General features: G+C 39.0%; 1 protein-coding gene across 1 annotated transcript in view; it reads right to left on the reverse strand.

Moving 5' to 3' along the window:
* PTPRN2 (protein tyrosine phosphatase receptor type N2) overlaps window positions 1–15,823 on the reverse strand; it is a 485,563-nt gene that overhangs the window by 75,427 nt on the left and 394,313 nt on the right. The window contains exon 13 of the mRNA XM_050709300.1: window positions 7,285–7,479. Within this exon, the coding sequence (XP_050565257.1) occupies window positions 7,285–7,479 (195 nt within the window). The remainder of the gene's footprint in view (window positions 1–7,284; window positions 7,480–15,823) is intronic.

Below are 15,823 nucleotides of genomic sequence, written 5' to 3' on the forward strand. Positions count from 1 at the left end.
CATCTGCTACACTGTGTTATCAATGACTTGATACAATAGGACAAATACAGAGAAAAATAGTTTGTTACTTAGGATAAGTCTGGAGACAAAAGAAAAGACCAGTAGCCTCCTTGACGAGTGTTCATCTCTGGTTTCTATCACTAGTGAGGCTTTACAAGCAGCTGTGGACCAAGGAACATCCCTTGCTTTCAATCTGAAGAATCAAAAAGCAAATTATTTTCATTAAACAACCTCCTATCACCTGTTTTGCTACTTGCTACAAGTGGTACTAGTCGTGTCTTGACACCAACTGGACCTTCACTAGAAATGGAGAGAACCTGAGAGAAGCAGAAAAATCAGATAGCCACCAGGTTTTGTGTCAGCTTCACAATGATCCCTTCTTTTACTTGTGCACATAGCCGCACAAGCTAGTTCAATAACAAATATTTCTCCCAATGTCACACTTTTAAAATTAGCACTCTAGAATGTTAATAGAGATGCTTTCTTCATCTTTCTACTAAAAGCCTTTTTTTTTTTTTTTTTTTTTTTAAGGAACGGGAAGGTACACGATAGCTAAAAGTGTTCAACCAAAGCAGCTTGTACAAAGCTGAAATAAACACCTCACTGTCAAGCACCAGACGAAGATGTAGTCACAGAAATTTGGCAAGTTATTGCTAATCATGAATACATTTGGGAAAAATAACCAACAGGGAGAAATTTAGGGAAAAAAGAGATTTTGAAATTAATTTTGTACAATATTCAAGACGAATGTTTTTCTTGACTTAACACTGACTCTGTAATTGTTATTTCCTAAGGACCATTCAACAAGATTAATATAGAAAAAGGGAGGCAACTGAACATGAAACAGAAATACAAATGGAAGAATCAAAGGGTAACGTGATCATGAATATGTTTTCTGAGTTTTATTGGAGAAATCTATGTATGACATACATCCATTTATTAGATTTATGGTTCTATTAGTTGAACTGTTTTTCTATGCAAGAAGACTTTTTGTACTTTTCTTTGTAGCTTTTCTTTGTTCCTGTATATCAAGTCCTGGCTTTAAACAAACAGAAGCAAATGTCTCCAAATGATTTAAAAAATGAGGGAGGAAAAAAATGGAAATGAAAGGATAAATGCCATTTCATCAGCAGAAAATCTTTCAGGAGGCAACCAGCTCTGCTTGTTCCTAAAAACATGACAACTCAGGGAGAGGGGTAAAGATTTTCCCATCCACAGTATTTATGTCTTTGGGGGATATTGGCTATCTTGTCACTGAGTAATGCTATATGCACCGCAGCTTTTTCCCACGTGGCTTCTCTAGTCTGACTGTCCGTGATGAAATGGCTTTTAGGTCCAAAGCCTTCTTGGGACTTGCATTTTGTGAGACTACTACAACTATTTATACTGGTGGAATTGAAAAATAAACTGGGATTCAGATCCACTTAGTACATGTGTAAGGAGTTCATGCTTTTAACTAAACTTTGCCACAGACTTTTCTCTTTTCCCATGTAAGGGAGGATTTTTATTTGTTTGTTTTCTCAGTCAGAAGCTTTTTTAAACAGGGTATTTATAGTCTTTGAATTCATGAAGAATTACAGCGAAAATAATGGTGGTAAATAATGGTGGAAAAAAAAAAAAAGAAAACAATCAAACAGAAACACTAAATAATCAAGCATGCCATAATTGTGACAAAGACCTTGTTTTCCCTACCTGTACTCCTCACCTTTGTCTCTGCTAGCATTAATCACGCCTGCAGCATGTGTCCCCAGGCGGTGCAGTATGCTCACATACTGTTCATCATGCTCCTTCATTCAGGAAATGTTTTGTGTGCATAGGGATTAAATTGAAGGTGGAAAGTACACCTACATCTAGCACAGCGCTCACATCCTGAAATTTGTCTCTTTATTTAGAGAAGTGCATTTAGATGCCTTTTGCTCGTGCTTTTATTACATCTTTAAGAGTATAATCTAGGAATTTCAACAAAATGTAGTGGAGGATTTAACATGCACTTTTTTCTTGTTAGAATGCATCTTGTATCACACAACTCCACACTCTTCCACATTCAATTAAAAGAAAATCTATAACCCACAGAGTTCATTTTCAAACAAGGTTTATTTTAAAAAATGAGAGTGAGGGGAAAATTGCTTTTAACCATCTAAAAGTTATCATGCAGAGACTACAAGATACCAATGTCATCAAAAAGCCCCAGGTGCAACCTTGGAAACTATTCCCTCTTTGTCACCCTTCTCAGTCCCACAGCAAGTCGTCCATTGATTAAGCATAACAGTGAAACTGGATGCAAAATTAAACATCTTGGGTATGATTGATTTCCCAGCAGCAGGTCTCTGTCCCATGTCCCCGTGGATGGGGTTGTGCCCCAGGAGGTGCTCAAAGCCCAAAAGATGACTCTCCTTTGACAAGAAGTTCTTGTATGAGGCTATCGTTTCCTTCTCTATGGGGAAGGTCCTTTTGGTTTTGTAAGCATATTGCCAAGAGGATCAAGTGGCGTTACACCTCCTCCACACAAGGCCCTTGATTTCAGTCTTTAGTTCATTTGCTCCCACTACCTCGTTCAGCCCCATTACAATACTTTCTCCTCCTTCTGAAAAGTAGAGTATGAAAGAACTATCACAGATAGTTCACCAGCTTTATACCCTCAGAGAGAAGACTCCTCAGACTTCCAGCTTAAACAACTACCAAAAAGGGTCTTCTGGAAATTCACACTTTCTGAAACTCTAGTTTATGTATAACGCTTCAAATGTTGCATGTCCTTCTTTACAAGGGAAAAGTAATAAAAGAAAAAACACAGAAAATAAGTTCTGCTTCTGCAAATTCCCTCTCATATATGGTATTCAGATAATTAATTCAAAATATTACCAAAAGCATACATTCCCTTTTTGCAGCACAGTTCTTCATTAAAAAATAAATAAAAAATAAAAAATTAAGGTTATAATTATTTTAAGCAAACAAGCATGGAAATATATGAAGCAGATGTGGGATACAACCTCCCTAACTTGTGCTGAACTTGTGCTTGAGCATGAAAAAAGAGACTCCTCGATCTAAGCTGGAGATACTTGGAGACATTGAAAAGCCATCTGGACATGGTCTTGGGCAACTGGCTCTAGGTGTCCCTGCTTGAGCAGGGGGGTTGGACAGAGTGACCTCCAGAGTTCCCTTTCAACCTCAAAACACTCAGTGATTCTGTGAAGTTGCGTATGTCAATGGGATAGTGCAAGCAGAACAGGAGGCCTCCAAAGAGAAAATCTCTGTCTGCCTAATTCTCTGGAGACTTTCATAGCCACCCACTCTCTTCACCAACTAGAAAGTGAATTTATGGAATCAAGTCAGAAACAACACTTCATCAAGTGCCTAAACTGTAGGTATCAATTAGGAGCCCAAGTCAAGTAGACTAAATCTCTCCTGGACACTTTCAAAACCCCCTGGTTCTTTTGCTGGACTACAGTGGAAGCGTGGCATGTTATTAGGACTTCTCTTGGCACTTGAAATATAGATGTACATATGGGAATAAAGTGGATGGATATCCAATTCCAAGTTTCTATTCTTTCCCTTGCTCTGACCTTCTGAAAAATAATTGTTTTCATGCAAAACCAACGGTGACTGAAATGAGGGCACATCTTTGCTGTTGTTGATGCTGAAACCAGCCAGTCAGCGCCACAAACACGACTGCATAAAACATGCTCCTCTAATTACACTTTCCAAAGTGCTTGGATCTTTCAGAAAGATGATGGAATCAGTAAGTGCCATATGGGCCATCCTCCTGCTGCAAGTATGAGGAAAAAGAATGTGAAAAAGGAAAAAAGCTCCGAATGTTGTTATCACCGTCCTTCTGGGCCTCCCGAGTCCTCTCTACTTTCTACTGCCAATAGTATAAACTACCTCATGCTACTGTCAGCAGTACAGAGATATTGCCTTTGCTGTACAGGAAACTGACAGAAATGCAGATTTTTTCTTTGAAAGACTGACTTGAGTCTAAGTGAGGAGACTGCCCCACCAGCACATGGCTTGGAAGATTCCTGGTTTCTCCAGACCTTGAGTACTATATATGATTGGCTAACCTAAAGTAGCCAGTCCTCTAAAAAAGGAGTACCTGTGGCCAACCACCAACTCCAACAAACTCAAGGTTTGGGCGTTTTGGACAACATTTCAGGTACAACCTGCTGTCCCTTTCCAGCAAACTAAATCAGCTTTACAGAAGCATTTCTGACCAACAGTACCTGTGAGCAACAAAGGGACTACATGGAGTCATTCAGCAGTTGCAGATAGATTTCTTCTAAGTTATTTCCATTAAAGGCTTATTCTGTTTATATATCAAAATAAAATATTTCCTGCTGCCACTTTATACAGTAATCCATTGTTTCACGTTCTCTGGGGAGGCCTTGGCACCTATGAACAATAAAGACTGAGGAACTCTAACTCTGCTAACTGCTGATTCGCTGCACACTGTGGAGCTGAAAAACACATTTACAGAGCTATAAGTGCATTTACCCTGCAAAGCAGATGGCATTTGCCATTCTTACTGGGCCCCTTGCTAATATTTCTTGTTGCTTTTTTAGGCGTTGAGATATCTTTCATGAAAAATATCCATAAAAATTCAAAAGATAAGAGGATTTTGGCACAAGGAAATAGGAAGAACTGGAAAATTTCTTGCACTGAATGATCTAAAAGTTTCAAAGTGGGACTCCTCGCTCCCCTTGACTTGTAGCTCCAGGACAAAAGGAGGAAAAACTTATCTGTGAGCCTTTTTTATTGCTGAAGTTCAACAAGCTACTGTGTCTCCAGAGGGAGAGAAATTCAGGCAAATAAATATTACAGATACATGCATTTATTTTTGAGGAAAACATAAATTGGGTCGGCTCTCCGGTTTCAGTGTGACCCACAGTGACACAAAACATGAGCAATTCTGATCAAGTCCAATCATCTGCCCTAGTGCTGTAGCTGCATGATGCTGATCTTCCCATGTAAACCTAGCTTAGCTTCGCCTTCATCAAATCTTGATTTTATGGTTTAACTACTTCCCTTAAGTAAACAACCCCACTGCCTGCCTGACCCTCCTATTAGGCTTGCCCTGATATCCAAGCTAAATGCATCCTTTCGACTCTAACCCATATTTTCTTCCTAATTGTATCATCTGTGTCCATTAAGAACAATTTTTCCCCATCCCATATTTCAAAGCACAATACGCAGACTCCCCTGAATCTCTGATTTTTGTTTGTTCACTTTAGACTAAACAAATTAACTATTTTTATTCTCTCTGTGTGGTTTGTACTCTCAAGACACTACAGTGTTTCTTTTACCCTTCACTGAACCCCCACCACCTAAGATATAACATATGCTGTTAGATCGCTAACATATGTATGAGTTCATTCAGGGTTAAATAGGATTGACTGAATTATGGACACTGAACACCGTAACAGCGATCTTGTCCAACCTCATCCTTTTCTAAAGTTTATTCGCAGACATAAGAAAAAATTATTTCTTGCAATTTTGCAGAAATTTACGTATCTAGAATAAGTGGTTCCCATATGCAAATTTCTCTCCTTTAAACTTGATATTAGGATTTTTTTTTTTATTTAAAGATTTTTCCTAACAATATAATCAAAAATAAATTTGCTCAATTTAAAGTAGTAGGAATTGTTTGGAAATATCAGATGTGTATTTCCATCTATATAGGAAATTTTGCTTTTATTTCCATAGAAATATACTGCCTTAGAACCTTACCACAGGAATTTGTATTTATTTTCAGGACAATTAGAGTACTTTTTTTCTCAAGCATTTCAGTTAACTATGAAGTGAAAATCAAGTTAATTTTATACTAGTTAGGCAAAAGTGGGACAGTAGAAACTGTGACATGATTTTCTGCCATGGCTGCTCCCCTTCCAAACCACACTTGTGTATCAGTGTTTAACACAATATTTAATTAAGTCTTTGGGGGGGAAAGACTGGGCAAGGGAAGACGTATTTACTCAGGATGACACACTGGTATGAAGAGTCTGGTTTTCAAACCTGTCCTGCTTTTGCTCAGTTTTATAGCTGACCTGACCAAGGCTGAAGAAGGTCAGTAATCTGGCTGGAGTCAAATTAGCTCTTTGGGTTTTACCTGCCTTCATTCCATTTTCCATTAGGTGAGGTGGCTTAAAAGAACTCAGAGTATCTGAGAAAACTGTACTCCCAAAAATAAATCCAGAAAAAGAGAAAGAAGTTGAAAAACTATGACCCAAAAGTATGGCATCACGGAGAGAACCTTCCTTCTCAGAAATAGCACTTATAAATCTTCAGAATTGCATAAATACAACAGGGAAGTTTCCAAAAGCATGGCAATGCTACCAACTGGAATGGGTGCTTACATGAGGTCAGTACTACTAATAAATAGCAGAAATCAAACATAGGAAGCAAAATAACACCTTATTATCTTCACCATCACCTAGCTTCTTCTCAGTCAATTTCAATGTACCCTACAAAGACACCAACTAATTAAAGGAGGAGGAAAATAAGGCACAAAACCCAGGGGGTTGCTCCCCAGCTCTCCCAGCAGGACGCTACCAGTGACAGAGAGACAGAATCAAACAGCAAGTCCCAACCACTAGACTCTGTCCTGGGCTGCTAACACTGTTGCATACATACACACAGATCTTCACATGTCCATCTTCTACACTAATACCAATTGCAAGTCGTGTTTGGAAGTAACCCAAGTTTTCCCATGCAGACTCCATTAATAGAAGATATTTGTATCATTTCAAATATAAAAGAGATACAGCTTAGAAGAAATCCTGATAAAGATAACTAAATTCAGGCTAGTCTCAAAATTCAGGTCCCTCTCCGTTCAAACGGTAATGAAAAAAAATGTTCCGTATTGCTAATATTCTGTTGCATTCTCAGCTCAGATACCTCTACACAATAACAACACACAAGAAAAAGAGGCAAGCTGATCAGAAATTCAGCAGTTTTCTTCAGTTGTCCAAGCTGAGTTAAACATAAATTAATAGCACAAAAGGACAAAGCGTGACTTATCTTTTTTAAAGCAAGCACACAAAAAATTTGTATGTCTGAGATAAAAGAATATTCCCCAGAGAGAAAAATAAACAATACAATGAGAAAGAAATGGAAATAAAAATCCTCTTAGTTTTAATTATACAAGGCTAAGCTTACCAGTGAAGCTCAGGAACGCTTCTGATGTGTGAACAGACAGCTTCCGTTCCTTTAAAAGTTAACTCTTGCCAAAAGCTGAGCAGGCACCTCGCATTCTGACAACATTGCACGTGCCGTGAAGAAAAACCACCTTACCAAGATCATGTGGCCGGTGGAGATGTCCATGTTGGACTGGACAGGCTCCTCGCACCAGGACGAGGTGCTGCTGCGGGCCGAGGGGCTAGGAACGGGCCCATCGCTAAATTGTGAAGAAACGCTATTGATTCGAGAGGCGTGCAGTGGCTCCGGGCGATCAGATGTCTTCACTGCCATGCGCTGACGGCATAGCTCCTAGAGAGAGAAAGGAAGAAACAACCTACAGTTCAGAGTAATTACAGGATACACTCTACTGAAGACATATGATTTACAATATGTTTCCAGGGCTGGAAGTGTTTTCCCCCTCACCGCAGTGATTTTTGGGAGGCTGTCTGTTCTGTTCTGCACAGCTACAAAGATTAAATACTCAATGAAATTACTACATGCTGGCTCTCCTAACCTTTCAAAAGTTTAATTACGACTGTGTGCCTATTGCCTTTCATGATAACAAAAAAATAATATTCTGGAGCTTGACTTTCCCAACAGATCTCCCTTTTTCCCCTACCACCGCCCTGCGATCAGCGCAGCAACTTTTGAACTGTGCAACCTACTGAAGTTAATGGGGTTGCACAGGAGTAATCGAGAGCACTGCTTGGCCTGGAATATGCATACTCAGCAAGCTCAAGGCAACTGAATTGATGTGCCCTCCACTATAAATTCTAGTTGATAGATGCATCATTTCTCTTCATTAAAATAGCAAACTCACAACGCTTCCTCCCTGATGTGGGGCAGAGAGGATGAAGAATGACGTTAATGAAGAATAAAAACAGAAATCTGTCATTGTATTGTTTAAGCAGCTTTGGCAAAGGGAGAAAATTCAAGCTATCACACACTCTAATGCAAGCCATGTAAAAACACCAAAATGGATTGCACTGTGAATATATATTTTCACTTGTGCCCATGGATAGAATTCATGTAAAAATACAGAATTCTGGTTATGTAACGCAAAATCCTACTGGTAAAAGCAACTCCCTACAGTACAAAATTCTGACTAATGGGATAAACAGACCCACAGTTACGCTGTGATTGTTATAATGCTCTTAGAATCACTTATGTGTGGTAAAATCTCAGAGACTATAATAAAATTATCATTTTTAACATATGTCTATTGTCCATGAGAGACACTTGGCTGCCTGTGTTGCACAGCAAGAGAGGCTAGTCCATGGGATCTGGACATATTGCACACGCGGTCTGGCTGCACATTTGTCTCGGATTACTCATTCTGCACAGACGAGTCCTAAGAGTGCAGCCTCTTGCCTCAGGCTAACAAAATAATACAGTCTGAAGAATTCATACTGTTAAAATGCTGGGGCCTTTGTTTTCTTATTGACTGATAATACAGTTACAGCCCAAGTGCCATCAGTAGGATGATCTAAAAAACTCCATATATCAACTGCAATAAAATATTTTTTTCATATGGGAGTTAGAAATGTAACTTTAGGAGTATGTATTTTTTTTTTTGACCTTGCAAACTTTAGGACATTGAAGAGGGATCCTAATTCATTCAGTAGCAAGCATTGAGACTTCTCTTGCCTCAATGTGGCAATGATTAAAGACCCATCCAAACATTTTCCATCTGTCTGCCTTTTACCAGAGCTTTTGTTTGATTTGCCATTAGAGGTGCTTATGTAGAAGTTTTCTGTATTTATAAAATGTAGGGTTTTTTCCTCACTTCCACTTGAATGTTTTCTGTCACTTGGTACCTTAGTTTCTTAGTTACGTATCAACTTTATTTATTTTAGGCCAAATATTAGAAAACAAAAACAGCAACAACGAACCTTGAATATAGGGCCAAAGAAAAAAATCTCTCCTCCTTTTTTATGAAGGATCACACACGTCATCAGAAAAGACAGCAATAGTACAGAATGGCTATTGCTAACCTTGGAATGACCTTGCGGTAGTGTAATTTCAAATCCCTACTTTTAGCAGATTTTGGGAAAAGCATAACAGTGCGGAAGCTTTTTAGACAGAAAAATAAATCTGCAGAAAACCAAAAAGCTGTTCACATGTTTAGATACCAGCCATTCTCAGAGGTAATAGTTTACTGGACTAGACAAAACTATAAAAAGTAAAAGGTATAAAAATATGTAGTCTATCACACAACTGCTGAAAGGATGTCTCTTCTGGCTAGCATGCCATGTGGCGTAAATATGAATTTGTCTTATTCTAATAGACATCCTGCCACTTGACTCACCCAAACTCTCTACTAACAATAGCATTTGTACTCAGACAGGATCTTTGTTTTTAAGTTGATCTGTTCCTGCTGCTCATATCCTGCCCCAAGTCATAATCCTCTGCTTTTACAAGTGATTGCTGTGGAAAGGATTACAGACCTCTGCTAACAAAATAGAATCAGGAACAAGTGAACTCTAAGAAATTAGTATTAGCAAATGTAAGTTGTAAAAGAAGTAATATTATAACCAACTGGTTCTAGATTAGATTAACCTCCAACTAAAAATGCTTTGGACAAATTATTTAATATGCTACTAAGAAAATTTGTTTTCAAGCCACAGTTTAACATTAATGGTCCTCATGAAGGATGGTAAGGTTGAGAAACGTGACAAATACAAGTTTAAAGAAAAAATTAACTTTATCTCAGATATCAACGTATTTCTTTCCTGACATATATACAACCAGAACAATTATTCCCAGAACTGTTGTAACTGTCAAATACCTTAAACAAAGCAAGCACGTCACTGTACACCGCCAGAAAAATGTTTAATGTAAACAGGAAGGTCACATCAGAGTTGCAGCAAAAACACCACTGAGTTTCTTGATTGGTGTTTTAAATCACCAAGACAATGGGTTTTTCCCTGCCTGTAAACAGATTTTTTTGTTTAATTAATCTCTAGATTGGTCTAATGGCCCTTGGCACCTCTTCCTTCCCCCAGTCCCAGCCAGCCCAGGCTGAGGAACCTGCCTATCCCCACGTGCTAGGGACACCTACAGCTTTATCAAAGCCACCCCTCTGCTAAGCCTGACCATCTTGCCCCCTCTTGGGGTTTTTCATGTAGCTCCATCTACACCGCCATCTACAAAAGCTTCAACACATTTTGTTTTGAGGGTCCAAATGGATTCCTTCAGGACACATGGACTAGGGATGTCCAACTCAGGGCAGGTACGTATCTAAATGTGGGATTTGGGTTTGTTTCATCCCTGAGGCAGGCTGCTCTGGCCCTCTCCTGTGAAAGGTGTTGGGAGTAGTGGGGTCTCAACACATGGGATGTTTCTCAACTGGTGCTCTCAGGAAACACTATCCCTGGGCACTTACTGAGGTGGGACCATTTCACAGGCATGCAAAGCCCTGAGTGGTTAAAACTCTCAAGTACTACCTGTTATCTGTTCACCTCTCTGCACGCTCAGGTATGCTCTTCCTTTTCTCCAAAATCTTTACTCTCATAAGCATTTAGCAAAACAGCCATCTACCAAACCACAGTTAGAGTTCAGACTTGACTAAAATGTCAAAGCTGCAAGCTGCATGAATGACACAAACAGACGTATTTCTGTATTGTCTCAGCACATGCACCATTAAAAATATTTTCTAAGAAAGAATTCAGTTTACTGCTGCACTTCTATATTTAGCAGAGTCGCTGAGGCTATTTCTGCCATATAGCAACTCTGTAATGTCTAGCCTTTGTTTGTATATAGTTCGGGTGCCATTCTTCATTTAAAAACATCATTTACACCTAAAAAAGCAATCATAATGCATACAGTGAAATATGAAGAAATGATCCTCCTGACCCTTCAGGCTATGATCTAATGGATGGGTTGGACGTAAACATTTATTTAAAAGGTAATTTGAAGTTTACGACATTATTTCCCATCACATGGGAATTGCTATCATACTGAGGCACTTACTCTGTTTTTTATTTCCCAACATTTATTATCAAACTTATGTGGCAGTCACATGCAATATATAATGGAAAAGTAATATCGCTGTGTGACAAAAACTGCCATAACCAAGATAAATATTCTGTAAATAATGTCCAGTTAAATGAGTTCAAAGTACAGCACAATGATCATCTGTAGAGAGCTTTTTATTTGAAACATAATTGATAACCTTAAACAAACCATAAACAGTATTCTCAGAAAAACCCTGGACCTCTTCCAACGAGGTTTTAAAGTGTTTCTAATACTTGGTTGTCCTCACAGAGATACAGAGAAGCACAAAGCAGCAATTATTTCCTAAGGTACAAGAAATGGATTTTCAGATCCATACAGTCCACTTGTGAATGAACCACATCATGGCATAAATGTGGTTTACCCAAATTGAATGAAGGGCATCAATAGAGTTGTTGTGCTTAATGGACAACAACTCATGGTCAGACAGCCAGTCTTACCATGCTGCTTTGTTAGATGGGGTCTCTGAACCTGAAGAGAAAAGTAAGAAACTCTCCTCTCAACCAAGGAGGCCTTGTGCCTCTTCAGAAATGAACCCCACAGTCACCTCACTATGGTTTACTGAAATATTTGTTTTGGTAGAGAAAACCCTGTATAAACCCTGGTAGGGAGTAAGAGGATAGGAGAGTCTGACATTAAAACCAGTCTGAATGGTCAGTATTGAATCATTTCTCTCGTATTCAGTTTCTACAGGAGCAGAGCTTTGAACCCTGCTAGAGAAGATACCACAGAAGGCCTCAGGAAAGGAGTCCCCATGCATGAGAGGTGGCTGCTGTCAGGCCAGCACAGACTGGTGAAGGACTCGCTCCTGTTGGCTGGGGACAAAGCCTCCCATGAGTGGCTCTGTTGATGGTGCGCAGGGTAAAAATGTCTCCCACACCGATAAAACCCTACACAACTGCACGACACCATCATTATCTCACCCAGGAAAAATAAAAGCATTATATCCACCATCTCTTGCTACTATTTGCAAAAGTGGAATTTAAGGCAAAAAGCAGCCACCTCAAGGCAGCACATCACAGGCAAAGGACATACACTGGGCATCCCAGTTAAGGGACAGCCAACGTGCACCTCTGTGTTATGTTCATTCCTCGTAAAGATGAGCCACTCCACCCCCAAGCTGCCTGGAATTAGGATACTGCTGTTCATTAAAATACCTATTTCATGCAATAATCTTTAGGTAGCCCTAGTCCAGCCACCAACCGTGACACGTGCATTGTTCACATCCAGCTGGTACCAGGTATACTACAAATGAAAATTTTCAGTCCAAAGTAAATGAAAGTAGCTTCCTACCTAAAATACAGTTGTCCTTCCCCAGTTACAGTCACCTCAGACTTGCTCAACAAGAACCTGGGATCTGAGGGAAATTTCAACTTTCTAGTTTATTTATACATATATATATACACACACAATTTCATTACTATATATTCATGAGTCTTTTTTTTTTTTTTTAAACTGAGTCCCCGACTTACATAATTCCAAAAATAAAGTTGAAGAAATAGGCCTGACATTTCCAGTCTTTTCAAAATCTTTTGCTTAACAAATTCAAATGGAAATCACCTGACCTAGCCCAGAAACAACAGTGGCACAATTATTTTCAGAATTTAAAAAATGTAAGAAAGAATAAACACTTCCATAGTATAGTTATTAAAAAAATGCAGAGACATTAAACCAAGAAAAATGCTGTTTATTAAAACTGGTAGATGAGCGTACACAAAGCCCTTTCAACTTGACCTGCCTAATGTTCTAGCAGAAACAAGTAACAAATGTACAGAAACCCTGTATTTAATTTACATGTGAAACAAAATTGTTTTGCAGAAGTTTAAAATTAAAAATGCTAAGTATTAATTCTAAAAGATTCTTGGCTATACTTTGTAACAAAATAAAGAAAACTAAGAATATACATAACCTTTTATAAGCTAGGTGTGGAAAATAAAAAAGATCTTTAAGAATTCAATTCTTCTCGCTTTCAATACGTTTAAGTGAATATTAATCTTTCCTTTCCTTTAAATTAAGGATGTATCATTCACTGGATGAGGTGAAGTCTGCACTTACAGCATGGAGTTACACATTTTGCAATAGATGCAGTCATAATGCAGTGAGATTTAAAAAATGAAAAAATAAAGTAAGCTCATTTTTTTTTAAACAAACGAATCTAGGACTACAAACATCATTACTCTCTAACCAAATTTGCTTAGTGTTACTACAGGGTGAAGCTAAAGTCATTTGGCTGCCTTTGTTTTGCTTTTGCATACTTAATATGCTTGCAGGTGTTATAAATTTAACTTTAACTTATTTACTGTGTTTGTAGCTTTGGGGATAATTACAGCTTTATTACCATTTATTTTTGAGTTATTGAAACATACTTTCAAGCTTTAGTTTCATTTTAACATGCTTTTTGTCCAGCAGTAAAGGAGCTATTTATATGTGTGGAATATTTACACGCATTTGCTGTCACTGCCAGAAAAGGCAACTACTGAGATCAGCTCGCCTTCAAGAAAGGAACAGAGGGACATAGTGGAAAAATGTTTGTAAGTCATATTTTGAGAGATCACACCTCCGCCACAGCATCAAACGTAGCATTCCATAGCCACACTCCATTCACTTTGTATTTATGCAGGCATGTATGTGATAGATCCCGGACGGTGGGGGCAGAAATAATTAGACCACAGAATGTATATATTTGATTGTCAGTATAGACTTGCTCTGCATTGTTCAATTTACTACCCGTACTCTCGTACTGCACCACTAACCATACATCTTGAGCCCCAGAGTAGGACTTTTGCTTTGTTTTGATTTTAAGAGACCTAAAACGCAGGGATGGTGTTTCTCTTTGAAAGCACTGCAGTCAAACACCCATTTTCCTAACAAAACCCCAATTTTGATTATGACTTCTGAAATTAAAAAGTTGCAATTTTTTTTTTTTTTTTTAGCATTCCAAGTGTTTCCTGGTGGGAACTCACGTAATTATCATTCTCCTTTCATCACAAAAAAAGAGAAAAGAAAAAGAAAGTAAAGGCCATGTGGGAGGGGAAAGGCAAAGAAAACATGGTTATCCTCAGACGGAAAATGACTCTTCCTTCATTTTTGTATATTTATTTCCTCTTTTTAAATTCAAGCATTTGCACTGTCTGATCCCACCGAATCAAAACAAACAGCCGTATTCCATCCCGGTCTTGAGCACAGCTCTAGAGGTCCAGCAGACATGAACATTTCCGATTTGCACACAACCAGAGACACTGATTAAGTGATACAGTTTAAGGAAAGTATTCTTATTTTAATTCTTTCAGTGACTCTCATCAATGAGGTGGACATCTAAACAGCCAGCTGGTTACTCAGTAAGGAGGACATGGCAGCATAGGTCGGATGATATTGTCCTGAAATAGAGGTAGTGTTTTCTCTGCTGCCCACACCAGGAAAGCACAAGCTTCTTTGCAGGCAATACTGCTTGCCAGGGGATCAGGACAATTTCAAGACCGTGTTTGGGTGACTGTGCTGGGGATTTTCATCCTATACAACATTAGAAGAGAGCACTCTAAGTGGGCCTGCGTGAGCAAGACAGCTTCCACCTTTGGTTTCTGAAAGAGGAAAGAGTTTCATCAAACTGGCTTAACGTGAGGGTAGTGTAAAGGACTTCACAGACAGAAGATAAAAAGAAAAAAAAAGGAATATATTTTTTGGTGGTTTCAACTAAAGCTGGTGCCTGAATTGCATTTCCCACCTTGCAAGTGGGGTTGCATATAGTGTATCAAAAGTAAATGGTAAGTGTGAAGTGAGGAGAGGAAAGACAGGTTAAGGAGTAACTAGGACATTGAGAAATCAGAGTTCAGCCCTCAGTTCTGCTAAGAAACTTGAATGTAGGGTCCAGATATGAGCATCCCCGCTGGAGCAGTCCTGTATCCATAGTAATCTGCAAAACTGGCCCTACAACCAGCACAACTGTCCCTTTATGTGTAAAACACACATCACCTTTGCCATGCTTTGTTCTTCTTAACTAACTCCAATGCCTGCTGACGTGGCCCCAGCTGCTGCGTAATATGAATTTGGACAGTAAATTCATCGCTAGCACAGGGAGAGCCACACAGCACAGTATGGTTCACAAATAAACAGTATTAATGACTGAATTAACCTGCAAGGCCATGCAGAACCACGTGCAAATTTCTCACGTATTTTGACTTTGCCTCACACCCCCGAAGCTGGACCAGCCTCCAGCAGATGCCCCTGCTCTAAAAGAGAACCGCCACGAATGTTTCCTTTTCCACTCTCAGCGTTTATAGTTGCCTGGGGCCCAAAGCAGGCAAAAAACACAGTCCCCAGCCAGCTGTAGTTTCTCAAGAAAAATATACATTAAGGCTGTGAAGTCCACTATTTTATTGTCTTGCAGGACTGAAAATGGGAGACCATTTCTGGCAGAAGTGAGAATTCCCAGCTCGCCGGCAGAACTCAGCATCCCTGTCAAGCTCGGAAAGAAACAAACATACAGCCACAACTTTATGTCTAAAAATGCTGTTTTACCCCATTCCAAGGATTATTATTGCTTCTCCTAAAGTCTGTGTAACTGCATTCCTGGTACCACAGGCACTAAAACCAAGAAGAGAAATACAAAAAGAAGTCCTAAAAGCTTCTAAAAAGCTCAAAT

Source organism: Cygnus atratus, chromosome 2, assembly GCF_013377495.2.
Source record: "Cygnus atratus isolate AKBS03 ecotype Queensland, Australia chromosome 2, CAtr_DNAZoo_HiC_assembly, whole genome shotgun sequence".
Taxonomy (NCBI): Eukaryota; Metazoa; Chordata; class Aves; order Anseriformes; family Anatidae; genus Cygnus; species Cygnus atratus.